The 18,236-nt window shown below is 40.8% G+C and overlaps 1 protein-coding gene across 1 annotated transcript in view; it reads right to left on the bottom strand.

The window, feature by feature from the left end:
• lrmda (leucine rich melanocyte differentiation associated) overlaps positions 1-18,236 on the bottom strand; it is a 216,906-nt gene that overhangs the window by 60,529 nt on the left and 138,141 nt on the right. Inside the window, exons 3-5 of the mRNA XM_039784726.1 lie at positions 12,486-12,612; positions 10,948-11,087; positions 4,846-4,972 (exon numbers count right to left, since the gene is read on the bottom strand). Of these exons, the coding sequence (XP_039640660.1) occupies positions 4,846-4,972; positions 10,948-11,087; positions 12,486-12,612 (394 nt within the window). The remainder of the gene's footprint in view (positions 1-4,845; positions 4,973-10,947; positions 11,088-12,485; positions 12,613-18,236) is intronic.

Below are 18,236 nucleotides of genomic sequence, written 5' to 3'. Positions count from 1 at the left end.
CAGGCTTTGAAACAGGCAATAAATCAATCTTGGCGCTATTACTTACAATTAATTGTGCTTTAAAGTTTTACAGTGTGTTTATGATATGCAGGGCCTGGATGATTTATGTGGACAGTTTGAGTCACTCCCTCTAATTGCTGTTGTTTTCCCGGCTTATAACCCCTGCTTGACCCCTCAGCTTAAGCTGCCAGAGCGCTCAGAACCGGGCCTGTTGCACCGGTCCAAACACTGGACAGGCGTGTACTTCAGCAGTAAAAAAAAAAAAAAACAGTCACAGAAAAACACATGGAGGCACAAACAGCTCAGATACTGACAGACAGACTCACATAGCTGAGAGAATGAACACGTGGCTCCAAGGAATTATGCGACATAAACAACGGTGTGTTTTAACATACAAACTAAACACGTCCAAATGATTATAAACAGCTGTTTTTTACATTAAGAATATGTTGTCATTAAAAGACAGGGAACAGCAGTGTCTCAAGTGATGTAATTAACAGATAACAAGACATTAAGTAAGATGGGAGGAAGAACATTATTTGAAAGCACGCAGATCACAATATGCCAGCAAGTTTATTTGTCCAAACATAAAGCAGACAGGCACTCAGTATGGTTTGCCCACAACGCCTACACAATCCGCACTGCTGTCCTTATTCGACCTACTGTAAACATACCGATTAAGGAATGATTCAGGAATGGGTCAGGAAAGAAAGGTGACAAATCAGTGTTCTGTATGTATAATAGCTGGTGCAAATACAGAATCTAGCAGAGAGTGAAGAGTGGTTATAAACTTGCTTCCACAGCAATCTGTTGGGTAATATAGCCTTCCCCTGTTGAGAACCATATTCTTTGAGTTTCCTCTGAGGACAAATTTGTTCGGTAAAATGATTCAGCAAACCCACTGAAGGCACATTCACAAAGCGCTATATTGCGTGCCGTTTGTTATGTTTGAGAGCTTCAGGGAACTCATAACTCTGGAGAAGAGATGAACATGGCAACATACTTTACAGGGCACATTTGAGACTTTTGAAACAACCAACCTATAGCAAAATGCCTCCTCCTTTTTCCAGAGTTGATTTGCAAAAAAGACACAATCACGCATCACATAATGCACAATCATGGGTCTAAACCCATGCACTCTATTTTAGATTTGGCCTGTTCCCTTCGGTGCAAACTTAAAATGAACTGCTGTCTGCTGCAGAGTAAAACAGGTTAGTGTCTGGGGAAGAAAAAACAGAACTGAAAAGATCCACTTGAGGACTTTCCTGGCTCTGTCATTGTCAATTCTCTTGAAGAACCGTTACCCTGTGTGCAGAGACTCATGGGACCCAGGAGCTGGCTCAAGCCACCCTGCAATGCAGTCTGCTTTACATTATACAGAAGGATGTGGCGTAGCTACCAAGCTGTGCTTGGTGAGGGGGACCATAGACTTACTTCATTCACTGTGAAACACTCTTAAACATGTGGCAAGGGGTAAATGTTATTCTACTAGTTAAATTTGCTATGCATTTTTTTTTAGCAGTGCTTGGGATCTGAAAACAGAATGTGCTGTCATAGTGTTTTGATAGACATGGCCAGTTTAACCCAAGGGTTCGACAGCATAATGTGGGCTCCGTGGCAGAGTGGAGAGAGGTGGAGGAACCAATCCAAAAAGTACCACATGTATTTTCCGAAGGCAGCCCATCACAGTCCAAATGGCTCTACGTGGTTTAACGCCATTTCATTCCATGACCTCTAAATCCTCAAAGAGAATTATCACATTATAGCATTCCAACACGCCCAATTTCCCAAAATACAGCTCAAGGCTTTCCCACTCTGACTCTGCTTAGTGTTATGGTTTTGGGAAAACACTTCAATCGTCCCCACTGTGTTTTTTGTTTTGCTTACTTCAGGTATTTATATATTTTTCTCTCACTCGCTCTTGTCTTTGTCATTTTGCCTCTGTTTCTGTCCAACTACTTGTCCTTTCCGCTCAGAAATGCAGGATAACCAAAAATCCGAAAGAGAAAATGACCTCCTTCGGAGTTTGAAGCAAACACCAAAACATAAGGACAAGTCAGAGATGGCTCAGTGTTACCCACTTAGGGTATCATGCCCAACAGTGCATAAAGGCAATATATCAACAATAACAATTAAATCCTAAGTGTATGGGGTCAGTGTAACGCTTATCAGTTAAATTTTCTAAGCACAAACGGACATTAGGAAAAACAGAAAAATGGGCTCCAATATCCAATTTTAAATTTTTTTCCCCCTTGACAAATTAAAAAATTGGGTCTTTCTGAATTTCTGATCCTCATTTGTCATGGTGGAAAACAATGAAAAATTTGATATTTGAACCCATTTTTCTGTTTTTCCAAATGTTTGTGCTTAGAAAATTTAACTGATAAGCGTTACACTGACCGTATGGGCATGGCTATTCTATTTGAGGACAATTCTGTGTTTCCTCTTTGTCACAATGTTGTCTTAGCAGTAGAGGTTTGACTCTGTGACATCTACTACTTTTTGTTGATTCTGCACTCACAAATTTCGTCATAGGTTTTTTTGCGTGAGTGTACCTTTTCCTGCAAACAACCGGCAATTGACTGTCTGGTTGTGATTTGAATATGGAAAACATTGGGAATGTATGAAAAGTTATGGCGTTCAGATTGTGCTAAAGACCATAACTGCTTTATCCGAACCATGTGGCGGCACTCAGTGCCATGCCATAATGGCATGATTGAAAAGGAGTTAAAACTGTGGTCACGATCCACTCCGATATGACTCAAGAGAGGTCTCCAAAGTTCAGCACTGTCTCTTTCATAGCGAGTCCATTAACTATTCCAATACGCACATCATGCAATGGGAATGATCTGATAGAGCAGGGGCTCTTTCTTTAGATTTATGCTGTCATAAGTGGGCATGTGTCACTATAACCATGCTGCAGTTGCTGCTGTTTCTGTGGTTTCAATTTATCTACTGTAAACAGCAGGAAGGAGGTTTCTCATAGAAAGGTCTTAAAGGAAAATAACTGTAGGCAAAGCAAATAAACTTTTATAAATAAACCTTTTCAATCATGTCTGTTGTCCTGCATTTGTTCCTCCAATACTTGCACTAATTGAGACTCAAATGGTAGCGCAAGCGACAGCGAGACAGCTAATTACCTTCCTTTGTAATGAAGCAAAAGGCAGACACTGTACTATGAGCCACTGTTAGAAGCAACACCCTGCTGTACCCGACATAAAAGCAAACACAAATATCTAATTATGCCATCATCTCTCCCCGTTTTTTCTGTTCTGTTGCAGACGTTGCATTAATTGGTGGCCCGTACTATTGGTCAGCTTACAATCACTCTGATGATGTGAACAATTAGAGCCGGGAGGTACTCATGGCTCATCAAGTCCGTGATAGTTGACGCATCACGTCTCATCTAACTCAAAACAAATGTTATGGAAATGCCGCTGTGACATCCCAGAGCCTAGACACGGGATATGTCCTGGCAAAATTATTTTTATTGTGTAGACTCAGTCAAACACTGCTAATAAGGAACTGTGAATAGGACAGCAAAAGTATGTTTAGGTGCACAAAATACTGTGTGCAATGGGAGGTAGACGCATTTTCATCAAAGCTGTAACCTTTTACTTTGCATAGGGAATAAATAATCATATACAGCAGGTTCAAAGACACAAAGACAGAAAAACACACACATCATGTCAGCTAGAATCAATGATTATCTCTCCTTTCATCTAAGGCTGTGGCGACAAAGGCAAACATTTCTTTTTCACTGACAAGCTATGTAAATAAAATCTTATAAAGTGACTTTACCCTGCCAAAAAGCATTGTCAAGGTCCTTAGTTTCTTTTTATATAAAGTGGATGAACAGTGTTTTCATTCCACTTTTCTCCATCTACCAAACATGCCAGACTGAGGTTAAATTATTTCAATGTTTTGCTTTCCCGCTTGCCACTTGCATGAAGAATCAAGAACAAAGCATAGCATGAACTGACACTAAAAGAGTACACTATCTTAGCTGATTGTCTGAAACAATAAATATTTTGTTTTCCTTGTGCACTTTTAAACCCGACATTGACTCACATGCTTCTGATTTGTCATTGGATGCCTTTGCTCTTGCTACTCTGGATCCATTTTTACTTCCCAGGCTCACTGTCAGAGCCCCAGAGACCTTCAAAACGACAAAGCTTAGCTGATCCACACAGTAAGTATTTCATGACCTTACAATTACATGAAATCAAATATAGGCAAAAGCCACTCATTTATATTGCATTATCAAAGGAGTTGAAGACAGGGGGGGGGGGGGGGGAAGTGGGTATATCTATGAACCTCCCAAACTCTAATTAGTCTGTGTGGCACAAAACAAGAGGGCGAGGAATAAGTGCACAGGCTCGGGATAATTAAGCGATTGTGAGCGGCATGTACGTGAGCTGTCACTCCAATCGCCAGCCATGTCACACTTGGCAACACAACCGCGACCGGACAGCCGCCCGTCGTCTTTGATCTGGGCTCATGCATACGGAATCAGGTCAGGCCGTGGTCACACACATTTAATGACACACACACACACACACACACACACGCACGCACGCACGCACGCACACATGCACTCACTCAGATACAACACACACACGTACACTTTGAGCAATAGTAAAGAGAGACTCTTTACAAAAGGGCCACAGCACTAGGACCTCTATAAAGGGAGACTGACAGTCAAGCATGCACAGGAAAAAAGGACGGATAAAGGAAAAGAATAGAAAGGGGAAGAAAGGGATGAATGTGACAAATCCACTCAAGACTTCAGAGGGACTACTATTTAAAACAGTGTACACACAAAAAAAACAGAGCTTAACTTACTGCTTCTGACTTGGGTTTGACCACTTTCATGAATGCTCCTCTTGCCTGCGCCTCCATCACTTCTTTTTTGGTCACTTTCCTCGTGTCCAGAAACTTCAGCTGGGGCAACTTGTGCAGAACAAAGTACCTGTGAGAAAACAACAATTTAACTTAAAACTGAACCGTACCGCTGCCTTAAAAGGTCTTCTTGTAGGCCTATCCTTGACAAAGTGACAAACAGAGAATCTAAGGAAGTGTGTAAACCGTCATATAATCAAACTGACACACATTCTAATATGTAAATGCTCACATCAAAAAAACTTGAAAAGAAGCCGTGTTTACTGAGATTTAATGGTGGTGCAGATTTAATGGTGATATGTTCTGTATGTAATAACCTTCAAAGCTGATAAGAATAAGTACAACATATAAATAGCACGAAAGGAGATACAACCCGTCTGCCAGAGCTGTCATTCTGGCAGCATCACAGATATCTCTCTAAGCTTTCAGACACACTCTGTCTTTCATTGGGAGGGAGAGAAACGTCAAAAGATAATGGTTGGAATACATAGATGACAACAGATCCTTTCACAGGCAAGCAGGAATAGAGGAACCAGTATGTCAGGGCTGAGCTGGTAGCCAAAAAGGACATGCATGCAGCACCTAAGTGGAGGGTGAGAAAGGACAGGGGGGATATGGGCACAGACAAGACCTGTGCGCAAAGAGCCGTGACAAATTGATGATGGCGATGGCGATGAGGGGAGATGGCAAAGCCTGTGTCAAGTTTTCAACACCTGAGGATTATAAGGAGGGGATGCAGGAATCACATTTAGACTGACACGGAACGGGAAATATCTCCGTTCAAATTTAAGAAAAAAACATCAGATATAATTCGAAAGAACATAAAACAAGTTAGAATGCTTATCTGCAAAAAGAAAACAAATTATTAAAACACAAAATATATCACATCGCCCTTAATAACTTACTATGGGACCATTAATACAGGGTAAAATGAGCTGTTCCTAACCCCTAATAAGAGCTCCTTTTTCCGGTGAGAGCACCAGCACTCTAATACAAGAGGCCCCAATCTCATCCTGTGTCTACCTCCCTGTAAAAGGACTTTGTTCAGGGTATTTCCATGATGAAATGTGAAGATGCCCTTGGGAGACATGCAGGGAGGTTATTCTCCATAGGTAACCTACCATCACAGGGTCAGAGCAGATGACAAGGCTCTGTCAGCCTGTAGAGATATTAATGATTCAAACCAACCAAAGAGGGAGGATAAGAGAGAGGGCTAGTGTCGAGGAGAGATGACTGAAAAAAAAAGTTTCTAAGACAATACACACACACACACACACACACACACACACACACACACACACACACACATATATATATATATATATATATATATATATATATATATATATATATATATATATATAATCATTTATTTAAGTTTTTTATTAATCCATCCATCCATCCATCTTTGTCCGCTTATCCGGGGTTGGGTTGCGGGGGCAGCAGCTCTAGCAGGGGACCCCAAACTTCCCTTTCCCAAGCCACATTAACCTTTAATTAATTTATTAATTTATTTTGTAATTATAATGTCATATATTTATTTGAGTAGTATATAGCAGTGGTTCTCAAACTTATTCACATCAAGGACCCCTAAACTGCCACACATTAGACCACGGAACCCCATCTAATAAGACTTTGTCCCAGGGTCCGCTACCTTATAGAATTTTTTCTTTAAGATGTGTTATTATAACCTGACTCCGCCAGATGGATTGCTTCGCATTTGCTCGGCATATCCATCTGGGAACTTTCCGTTGGAGATCTTTTGGGAAGGGGCGAAATTACTGGTTAGCTGATTGGATAAACCATCTGTCTATCACCTATGTTGGTGACAGACGGGCCAAATCAACCAATCAGATCCACGAAGCGTATGAAAATACAACCACAAGCCCGCCACTGCTGCTGCAGGCAAAGCATAGCTCGTTAGCTCAGCAAGCAAGCACCATGTCGGTAAAGGATATTTGCCGTTTGTGTAACGAGAATTTAGGAATAAAAGACACCATTTCAGGTTCCCGGTCCATATTCCAAAAGAAAAAAAGCATTAGCGAGCGGCTAACAGAATTAGGGCTACCGCTGTCTGAAAATACTGGTTAGCTGATTGGATAAACCATCTGTCTATCACCACCTAACCCGCCTCAAAACCAACGCTGATTGGCCCGGTCGTTTGGCAAACAGCTCCAAATTTTCTCTATCTCAAGATGCCAGACTGATCTGCGAGTGGAAAACTGGAGCTCGCGAGATCTGGGGCCTGTTTCATAAAACCAAGATAAGGGATTAAGCCGGGATTTCCCAGTTATCCTGGATGAATTAAGCCTTGATTCGGTTTCACGGAAGCGGAGGCACATAAATCACCATGGAGATTTATGCTGTACAGCTAGCCTGGTCCTGACCAGGCTAACAGACAGGATTTATTTAATCCTGGAGCCTTTTCTGATCACCCAGCACTGGTTTTACCCTATTGTTATTATCAGCCTGGATTAAAATACAACAGGTGCATATTGCTGTTTATTTAAGTCCTGTTATTATTTAAAGTTGTGACCATTATTTTTTTATTTATAATTATTCATGTGACAGTCATTGTTACTGTTATATTGCTGTATGAAGACTGCTGTTCATATCGTTGTTAGAAGTTTGATGAATATATTATGGCAGTTGTTGAGATAATTAGAAAAGGCTGATACAATTTCAGATGTGTTTTAAATGAAGTCTGTTACTGAGGGCAATACATACAATGCTGTACATTTCTATAGTTGACCAATGCACCTTGAATTATTTTAGTTGATTAATTTTTTTTTTATTCTTTAACATAAGGATCATGTTTGTTCCACTTCCATGTGCATTGTATTTGGCATTCTTAGCACACAATTTATGTTGTCCAGTAAACTGGGAATATAATTTGGGAGGATTGTACAATTTAAGAACATATCCTAATTGTACAATCCTCCCAAATTATAGTCTTAGTTCACTGGACCAGTAACTATCTAGTGATGTAGGCTACTGTACATTCATGTAACAGGGAGAGGACACCTCAGTGGTTTTTGACTGATGAATATACTCTGTTCCATTCATGTTTACAGTGTGCATGGAATTTATCACTTAATTATCTTCATAGTTTCTAGATTTTAGAGTCCAATTTCTTCAGTGTCTTTATTTTCTATGTCCATATATACAGGGAGCAAAGCATATAATATGTAGAGAAGGAAACTCTGCCTCTATAAAAAATAAAGAAATGAAACGCGAAAAAAAAAGCGTGGCAGATAATAGCGGACAGACTGAATGATAGTCTAAAAATATACATTTATGAAATACTGCTCTTAACTGAAACCATTCAATGAGTCACTGTCATTTGCAAAAACGAACAGTTGTACACTTTGCATTAAAAGCGAGCAGTGGAAGTTAATATGACTTAGGAAACTTATATTTTAGCCCATGAGAGAGAGGGAGGAACAGAGTGAAAGAGATATTTACGCATCATATTCTAGCGTTGTAAAAAATTGATCTTCATTGTAAAATTCCTGGGTAACATTATCTTCTGCTTACTTTTAAGGCAAAGAGTACAACTGTTAATTTGTGAAAATGATTAGTAGCCTAATCCTTGAATGGAATGATTATGACGGTTTCAGTTCAGAGCAGTGGTCAGTTAATGTATATATTTAGGCTACAATTACGCATTCAGTCGGTCCGTGATCGTCTGCCTCCGCGCTGTTTCATTACAGCGGCCGTGTTTCTTTTCTTTTTATACAAATAATGTGTTTCACGTCATCATACTTCCACAAGAAGCTGCTGCTCACTCTGTATAAAGTATACAATGCGTATTCTCCATTTTGGCATCAGTAAATCTGTGATCGACCTTGCGGTCTTTTGAGGAAAGCCGTGGACGCGCATCTATCTGAATTACTTCAGCCTGGCTCGACCTAGTCGCTCCTCCTCAGCCTGGCTTGGCCTTCGTGAAACGCACCAAGCTAGGATGCACAGATTAGACTAGGTCAAGCCTCGCTTTATCAGTTATCCTGGATTTATATATTCTGCTTTTGTGAAACAGGCCCCAGGACAGTCTCACGAGGCTAGTGTTATTACAGAAAGTGAATGAAACCCATGAGCAAAATAGTCATACAATCTGTCATTGTGTTACTTATGGATGTAATTATAGTGAAAATAAATGATTCCCCTTTTTGTTGGGGACCCCCTGGAACCCTTTCAAGGACCCCCAGGGGTCCATGGATCCCACTTTGAGAACCACTGGTCTATAGCAGTTACATAGTTGGACAAGAAGAATTTCTGTGAGAGAAGTCCCTAAACCATAATGACTGGAAAAACTCACAGACATACATTTAAACACAAGTAAATATTAATGTATTTGTTGGAAACCCTATTCTCCATATTTGTACTGTATTTAGCCTGTAAATTCCAACTACACAGACAGACACATTTTATAGTTGTTGTTCAGCTGACCTTCTCTGCACTGTGCAATAAGGTTAAGTTAATAGTTAACTGGAACGACTTAATGTTAGGAAGTGTTTTCAAACAATCATTGTACTTTATGTATTACATCTATGGAAGATAAAAGCAAAAGAAGAATATTTATAGACACTGTGGGTAATTATTATGCAGCTGCATGTATGGCATTTAGAACACAAAGTACAGCTGGTGGTTGAGGCACCTCAGGCACAAGCTCTCTGATCCGCCACAAAAGGAGATCGGACAAACTGATAGCTTTCCTCAAGATAAGAGGTTAAAATGTCACATATACACTATGTTAATCTTTATACAGCGTATCACAGAAACAGAGAGAAAAGACAAAGGTTGAGTTATACTCACACAGACAGTTTTCTGAGGACACAGTGTCCTATAAGCACAATGCCACATAATCAGGAACCATTGTGAACATACTGTATAATATTACAGCCTTGAACTTTTGTGTTATAGCAGTACTACAAATGGCCACTGCGCGTACGCATGGTCGGCTAAGAACAGGACAACATTTAACCTTCCCGCAGACTACACAATACTGTGTGAATGAATACTATGTTTCTATGTCATTGCGCTAATTGGGGCACCGATGCAATGCACCAGGGTCTTTCACTTGAGAGACCAAGATCTCCCGAGGCATTGGGCTGGGTATTTATTGCCCAAGGCCAGTGCTGTCACGACCTGCATACAGCCTAACCTTGTCAGACATGAAATCTGCATCACGCTCAAATTGATGTTTTACTATGTGACACATTATGAATATTACATTACAGGACCCTAGACGTTGTCAGTCAAAACAGAACAGCTTTCCTCACCAGCAAGATAAGCATGTGAGGAGAGGCAGAGAAAGGGAGAAGGGGAGGGAAAGGGAGAGAGGGGGAGAAACGGAGACAAAAAGAGAGAAGAAGGATTATTCAAGAAAGGCATGAGTGGTAAATGATTAATAGGCAACGCAGAGTCAGAAACAAGCACTTAGGGCTAAAACAGACAAAAGAGAGTATGCTTTTCGCCTTTTATCGCATTTCATGTAAAGGACCCTGACAAATGGTGGTCATATTGCATGGCTTGAGGCCTAGCTTGATGTTTAATGCATCATCTGCTCTGGTAAGGCAGGGTAGTAAACACTCATTTGTGGTGGTGACTAGTCACACATGAAATCCATTTTGCAAACTGGAGTGTAGAGGGGCCAGTTGACAAAGCTTTTAGAGTGATGTGGTTGAATCCACAGTCTGCTTGTGAAATGTAGGGGGCTGAATGTTAAAAAAGGGAACATCTCCAAATCCATTACTTACAAGAAGCTATCACTCTGAATAGCTTAGCATCAAAACTGTCTGACTGAAAATATATATACACACACACACACACACACACACACACACACACACACACACACACACACACACACACACACACACACACACACACACACACACACACACATTATCTATCTATCTATCTATCTATCTATCTATCTATCTATCTATCTATCTATCTATCTATCTATCTATCTATCAGAGTCAGAGTATTATCTGTTCCTTATCTATGTGTAACATCATCACAGTCCATGTAGTAACTGACCTGTATCTCTGGTAGTCATCCTCATCCTTATCCGGGCTGACCAGCTGGTTGGGGCAGGCCTCATTTCCCAGCAGGCTTAGGTACTCCAGTGACGGGGTCACATCAGCCAAGTGTTCCAGCAGAGCCTCGATATCAGTCAGGTGTCAAAGGGCGGATGTCAAGGACCTAGCGCTGTTAATTACATTAGCATTTACTCCCTGCACAGCCCCTCCCAGGCCTGTCTGCACTAAAACATGTCACTGTCAAATTTACCGAGGTGCTCAAAGGGGCTAGTCACTGGCTTTGTGAGACTGGGCAGACAGAGGGGCAATTTAAGGTGCAGGCTTTGGCATATAGTAGTGATACAATTTGGCTGCTGCTCGCTCTCCCTTTCTCTCGATCTCTTTCATTTCCTAGGTGGCCGGGTGCAGAACAGTGACAAAATGATGGATGCCCTGTGGTTCAAACAGTCCGTGCTTCCCAGAGCCGTGCTGTGGAAAAGTTTTGCAAAACGTGGTAAAAACAAACAGCCCCTAAGCAGGCACATTCATCACTAATACATTCACTTGGAAAATTGAGCCCCAAAGTGTCAAACTACAACTGCACTAATGCAGTGCTCGAGCTTTAAAATGGCACTGTGCCACGACAGGATGTACATAATTGGCCTATTAGCATGTGCCGACCACTTCACAACCAAACTCAGCACACAGTCCCAGACGCACACTTCAAGGAGCCCCAGTTTTAATGTTGACTCTGGAAGTCTGTGTGTATGCATGTGTGAATGTGTGTGAGAGAGTGAACATCGTTACCCAGTAGGATCTGCATAACCAGAGGAAAACAGGACACATTGCTAAACCTGTTCTGAAGCTTTGAAGGGAAGTTCACACATTTTTGACTGATCATAAACAGCCTAGCAATGTGTCTATGTGTTGAATTTAGGGTGGCTGTGCAGCGCTCTGGTTTTTGTCGTTTACTTTGGGTGGCAAGTAGAACACACAGGGCCGTTATAATCAATGAGGGAAAATATGAGCATGTTCTTGTGCTTTTAGTGACAAATTAAATAACTGATTAATTTTTATTTCAGCGATTTAAAGCAGAGTAATAAAGCAACTGATTCAAATGTGAAAAACCCTGATTTGATTCTCTACAATTTAAAATAACTGATATTACCAAACTGCAAATACATCACACTAGATAATGTCTTATTCTTAGGGTGTAGTTTTAATTCAACACTATTTTATTCCCTGCGAAAATGAAATCACACCTCTTATGTTGACTCTAAAATCTGATTCCACTAGAGGTCTCTGTGGTTCAAAAACTAGTCGTGTGTGGAGCTCTGTGACAGCCAAGTTCCTCCACTCTCTTGTGCAACACACAGTGCTCCCTGCAATGGCACAACATTAAAAACTGGTGCTCGGAGACAAAGGCAGGTTGTACAGACATATGAATGTAAGCAAAATGCACTGTTGATTCTGATACTGATGCCTGTGATATATGTCTGCTAAGTTGGCTGCAAATCAAAATGAGAAATAGAGTGAGTGATTAGTTTGAAAGGATATGTGGTTCTTATTGAGTGTTAGGGTGTGGAGGTTGGGTAACCTGGGCAACCGGAGGTCGTTTCCAAGCAGATTGTTGTCAACGACCAGCTCTTCCAGATCACTGAACATTTTGAGGCCCGCCAGTGACCTGCAATGATAAAGCAACAGAAAAACTGTTATGGCTCTAAATCTGGTCAGCCGTTATTGTGCAGAAATAAATATTTCAGCCTCCCTCTTTCATACACTGGGAGAGTATGGGTCTGGGCCTGTCAGGGAAGTGAATGACAAGAATTAGTGGTGCTGAGCTCCCCTGGCATGGTGAGGCATCCTTCAGCAGCTGGCAGGATGAGGGATGGGGGTCACTTGTGAGTAGCCAGGATTCAAAACAAAAGGCTTCAGAAATGCGGCGGGCAGGATGAATTTGTCAATGTCTTGTGCCTTGAGGCGCCCAGTTTCGCCTGACCCTAACCCTCCATTCCCAAGACAAATCACTCTGTCACAGTTCACCTTCACTCCCCAGACACAAATTTAACTTGTCATCCATCATTTTCACAGAGGAACCGGAATACACTCGCAATCACAGATGGAATGGAAGGGAAACTTTTTTTGCAACTCTACCGCGATAGGGGTTAGTGTTGGTATTTTGACATCAAAGGACTTTTCTTTCTTTTTTTTTCAAAGGAGGCCTTTCCGCTCTTTTTTTATGACAAATTGCAAAGAGGGGTGAAGGGTCCTCTCAACTCTTTCCCTCTCTGTCTCTTTCACACACACACACACACATACACATTCACACAGGCATAAAAATGATGGAGGGTGATGTTAGGAGTAATGTTAGGGCTCTGCAAAGTTCAAGTCATGGAAGGTGCACATAGGCAATGTGTGTGTGTTGTCTAATCCTTCACACTGTCAGCATGCCATGTTAAAGTGTCCTGGGTGACTTCATTGACATTTAAATCTGCCAGAACCTGACACATACTGAGTGTATACCTCACCCAACAGGTACTTTTAATTTAACACAGGCTTTTTCAATGTATTCAATATATTTCAGTATACAGTAATAATTATTTACTCCAAGCTCTGAATTTTATAAATTGTACATTATAAGTATAGTACCGAATGTTTCAAAAAAACCTTGACATTAGGTTACATAAATATAAATTTCAGTGAAAAGTACGGTGGCCCTGAAGTGCAAATCACGACAGCAAATAGGAAAACACAACAACAAATAGGAAAACACGACAACAAATAGGAAAACACGACGGCAAATAGGAAAACAAAACGGCAAATATGAAAACACCTCAACAAATCATAAAGCACAACGACAAATATGAAAACACTTCAACAAATCATAAAGCACAACGGCAAATATGAAAACAATTCAACAAATCACAAAACACAACAGCAAATAGGAAAACAAAACGGCAAATAGGAAAACAAAACGGCAAATATGAAAACACTTCAACAAATCATAAAGCACAACGGCAAATATGAAAACACAACGGCAAATATGAAAACACTTCAACAAATCATAAAGCACAACGGCAAATAGGAAAACACAACGGCAAATATGAAAACACTTCAACAAATCATAAAGCACAACGGCAAATAGGAAAACACAACGGCAAATAGGAAAACACAACGGCAAATATGAAAACACTTCAACAAATCACAAAGCACAATGACATTAACTTCTACCGGAAAAGGTAGGGCCTATCTAGGAGAGGATGGACCCTCCTGATTGGACAGATGGACTGTCTGTCTTTCGCGCTCCCAAATCACCCACAATCCTATGCGCACGGCTTTGCCGGCTCGTTAAAAAAAACAATGGCGGACCTAAGCGGGACAGCGGGACATCCATGGTTGGAGCGGCATCGCTGATGGCACAAGTATCATTTAAATGTAAGTATATTTAGTGTTTGCAGTACATGTGTTATCACAGTTAATGTGTTACATCAATGTAAAGCTTAACGCTTTAATGCTGGTACAAAATGCTGTTATAATTAGGTAGATACACCCCGAGCTAACGTTAAGCTAACTGAACCTATCAACTAGCTAACATTTAGGCTGTTAGCTAGCTGGGTTGCTGTCTTTAAGCCATTTGTGTTCGTAAAGTTTAATATCCGGTGGCATTTTCATCTGTTTTTATAAGCCATTACTGTATATGCGTAACGTTAGCAGAGATTTAGAAATCGGTGTGTTTATCAGTTGTAGCTGCAGGATGGCTAGTGTTATTCGGGACACAGGGAAAGTAAAAATAAAAAGGCATTTTGTACCAGTGAAAAGGCTCAAAATATCACCAAACTTCAACGGTAGCATAATGAGGGTTCCTACATGTTAACAGAAGTATTGAGAACTTTGTAAGTGTACAGACAGTTTATTGAACGAAGAGCTGCAGGAGCTCCGTGAAAGGGCTAAGATAGAGCGAGAGTAGTCAATGCCGCAACACAGCCTCGTACTTTTGGGAACTGGTGGTGTACCTGCGGACATTGTGAAGCTATTGCCACCGGACAGGAGTGTCTGTGTTGCATGGAGTGGGACCTGTTACCTACTAGCTACTACTGGTAGCTCTCTCTCTCTCTCTCTCGTAGCCCTTTCATGGAGCTCCCGCAGCTCTTCGTTCAATAAACTGTCTGTACACTTACAAATGCTTCTGTTAACATGTAGGGACCCTTATTATGCTACCGTTTGAGTTTAATGATATTTGAGCCTTTTTAATGGTACAAAATAGCGATTTGTTTTTACTTTCCCTGTGCCCCGAATACTAGCGTTGTAAGCTAATCAGCTTCTTTCAAGCTACAAACACATTCGATTAGCATGAAAACATATCCCACAGAACGACAGAGTGGGTACACATCTGTTAGTAACCCCTAGGTTCGTTTTGCGCTGGAATTTTCCTTAAACTTCACTAGCAACGTTAAATGAAAGCTAAAATGTATGTATAGTTTCCCATGTAACAAGTATAACGTTCCATTATAGCATTCATAACGGTAAATATCTTTTTCTTGTGTTTGCTGTCTTTTAACAGGGGACTAAGAAACAAACGGAGGCTGCCCTAGCATCACCAGAAGGGAGACATGAGGAGGAGAGGGAAAGCAAAAGACAAGCAGGGAGACAGAGGCCACTGGAACACTGGATGAAATGGATGTGGAACTGTGCTGTTTTTTTTTTTTGTTGAGATGAAGAAGGTGAATCAGCGTCAGTCTGTCTGTCTGAGAATATTCTGAGAATATTCTGAGAGGAACTTTGCCCGCAACGTGCAAAGGTAGGTAACGTTACCGACACTGATAGGCTTTAATGTAAGCAATAGCCATTTTCTCTTATTTATCCTGTCAATAAATTAAAAACTTGTGGGAATTAATGTTTGTAGTAGTCATAACACTTACCGGTAAGGAGAATTGCATTAATTAATCTTAATTACATTAAGTTTACAGTAGCTAACCCTTTGCATTAGCTTGTAGTTTATTGCATGTATGTAACATTGTCCAGTAGCTTCTAGCTTTCAGACAAATGCAGTGCAAAATATGATCAGCAACTACAAGGTAAACGCTACCAGCTAATGAGTTACCACAGGCAGTATGGTATGCAGTAAACTGCAAGTGAGAAAGGTTAAATAGTACTGTAAACACACAAGCTACAACCAACATATGAAAAGTCATAACACCATTGATAAACACCCACTAACACAGTAAAGGTAGGTGTAAGTGTGTTAAATGGTCAACAGTTGTCAGTTAAAACCATGAAGAAACTACACCACTACACAGTTACATGAAGTACCTTCATGTTACAGTATGCTTAAATATACACAATTCTAATCTTACCAGGACAGGATAACTACTGGACTAACCTAAAGCTTTCTCCTTCTGTCTGCAGTCTTGAAGCAACACCGTCATCGCCAGCTGAGTCTGATCACCGCTTCATGTTGAACATACTTTTATACAACATAAAGTCATGTTTGAATAAAGGTTATAATAAAGATACACGTTTCGGTAATGTCTTTTTAGAGCTTGTATACCTAGTTAGAAGTTTCCTGTGTCCAGGTCATAATTTGATGGAAAAATAGACATTGAAAAACAGTTTATATTATATACACACCCAAAAACCTAATGACACAGACAAACCAGTTCATTTAATGCATTTATTTTTAGAATGCCAATTTCTAATATAGCAAATCTATTCAACATCTCTCTTTGGCCTCTGTCTCCCTGCTTGTCTTTTGCTTTCCCTCTCCTCATCTCTCCCTTCTGGTGATGCTAGGGCAGCCTCCGTTTGTTCCTTAGTCCCCTGTTAAAAGACAGCAAACACAAGAAAAAGATATTTACCGTTATGAATGCTATAATGGAACGTTATACTTGTTACATGGGAAACTACACATACATTTTAGCTTTCATTTTACGTTGCTAGTGAAGTTTAAGGAAAATTCCGGCGCAAAATGAACCTGGGGTTACTAACAGATGTGTACCCACTCTGTCGTTCTGTGGGATATGTTTTCATGCTAATCGAATGTGTTTGTAGCTTGAAAGAAGCTAGCGCGGACCGCTGATTAGCTTACAACGCTAGTATTCGGGGCACAGGGAAAGTAAAAACAAATCGCTATTTTGTACCATTAAAAAGGTTCAAATATAGTTAAACTTAAACAGTAGCATAAAAATGGGTCCCTACATGTTAACAGAAGCATTTGTAAGTGTACAGACAGTTTATTGAACGAAGAGCTGCGGGAGCTCCATGAAAGGGCTACGAGAGAGAGAGAGAGAGAGCTACCAGTAGTAGCTAGTAGGTAAGTACAGCCCTGTTTATCAGAGGGGAAATCTTCAGACTGTACAAAACACTCTTGGGTGTTGCGACGCAACAGGTCCCACTCCATGCAACACAGACACTCCTGTCCGGTGGCCACAGCTTCACAATGTCCGCAGGTACGCCACCAGTTCCCCAAAGTACGAGGCTGTGTTGCGGCATTGACTACTCTCGCTCTATCGTAGCCCTTTCACGGAGCTCCCGCAGCTCTTCGTTCAATAAACTGTCTGTACACTTACAAAGTTCTCAAAACTTCTGTTAACATGTAGGAACCCTCATTATGCTACCGTTGAAGTTTGGTGATATTTTGAGCCTTTTCACTGGTACAAAATGCCTTTTTATTTTTACTTTCCCTGTGCCCCGAATAACACTAGCCATCCTGCAGCTACAACTGATAAGCACACCGATTTCTAAATCTCTGCTAACGTTACGCATATACAGTAATGGCTTATAAAAACAGATGAAAATGCCACCGGATATTAAACTTTACAAACACAAATGGCTTAAAGACAGCAACCCAGCTAGCTAACAGCCTAAATGTTAGCTAGTTGATAGGTTCAGTTAGCTTAACGTTAGCTCGGGGTGTATCTACCTAATTATAACAGCAATTTGTACCAGCATTAAAGCGTTAAGCTTTACATTGATGTAACACATTAACTGTGATAACACATGTACTGCAAACACTAAATATACTTACATTTAAATGATACTTGTGCCATCAGCGATGCCGCTCCAACCATGGATGTCCCGCTTAGGTCCGCCATTGTTTTTTTTTTAACGAGCCGGCAAAGCCGCGCACATAGGATTGTGGGTGATTTGGGATCGCGAAAGACAGACAGTCCGTCTGTCCAATCAGGAGGGTCCGTCCTCTCCTAGATAGGCCCTACCTTTTCCGGTAGAAGTTAATGTCATTGTGTTTTGTGATTTGTTGAAGTGTTTTCATATTTGCCGTTGTGTTTTTCTATTTGCCGTTGTGCTTTA

The sequence above is a fragment of the Perca fluviatilis genome, chromosome 19 (genome assembly GCF_010015445.1).
Source record: "Perca fluviatilis chromosome 19, GENO_Pfluv_1.0, whole genome shotgun sequence".
NCBI classification, from domain to species: domain Eukaryota; kingdom Metazoa; phylum Chordata; class Actinopteri; order Perciformes; family Percidae; genus Perca; species Perca fluviatilis.
Note: the sequence above shows the minus strand (reverse complement) of the source record. Positions and strands in the feature narration are given on the sequence as shown.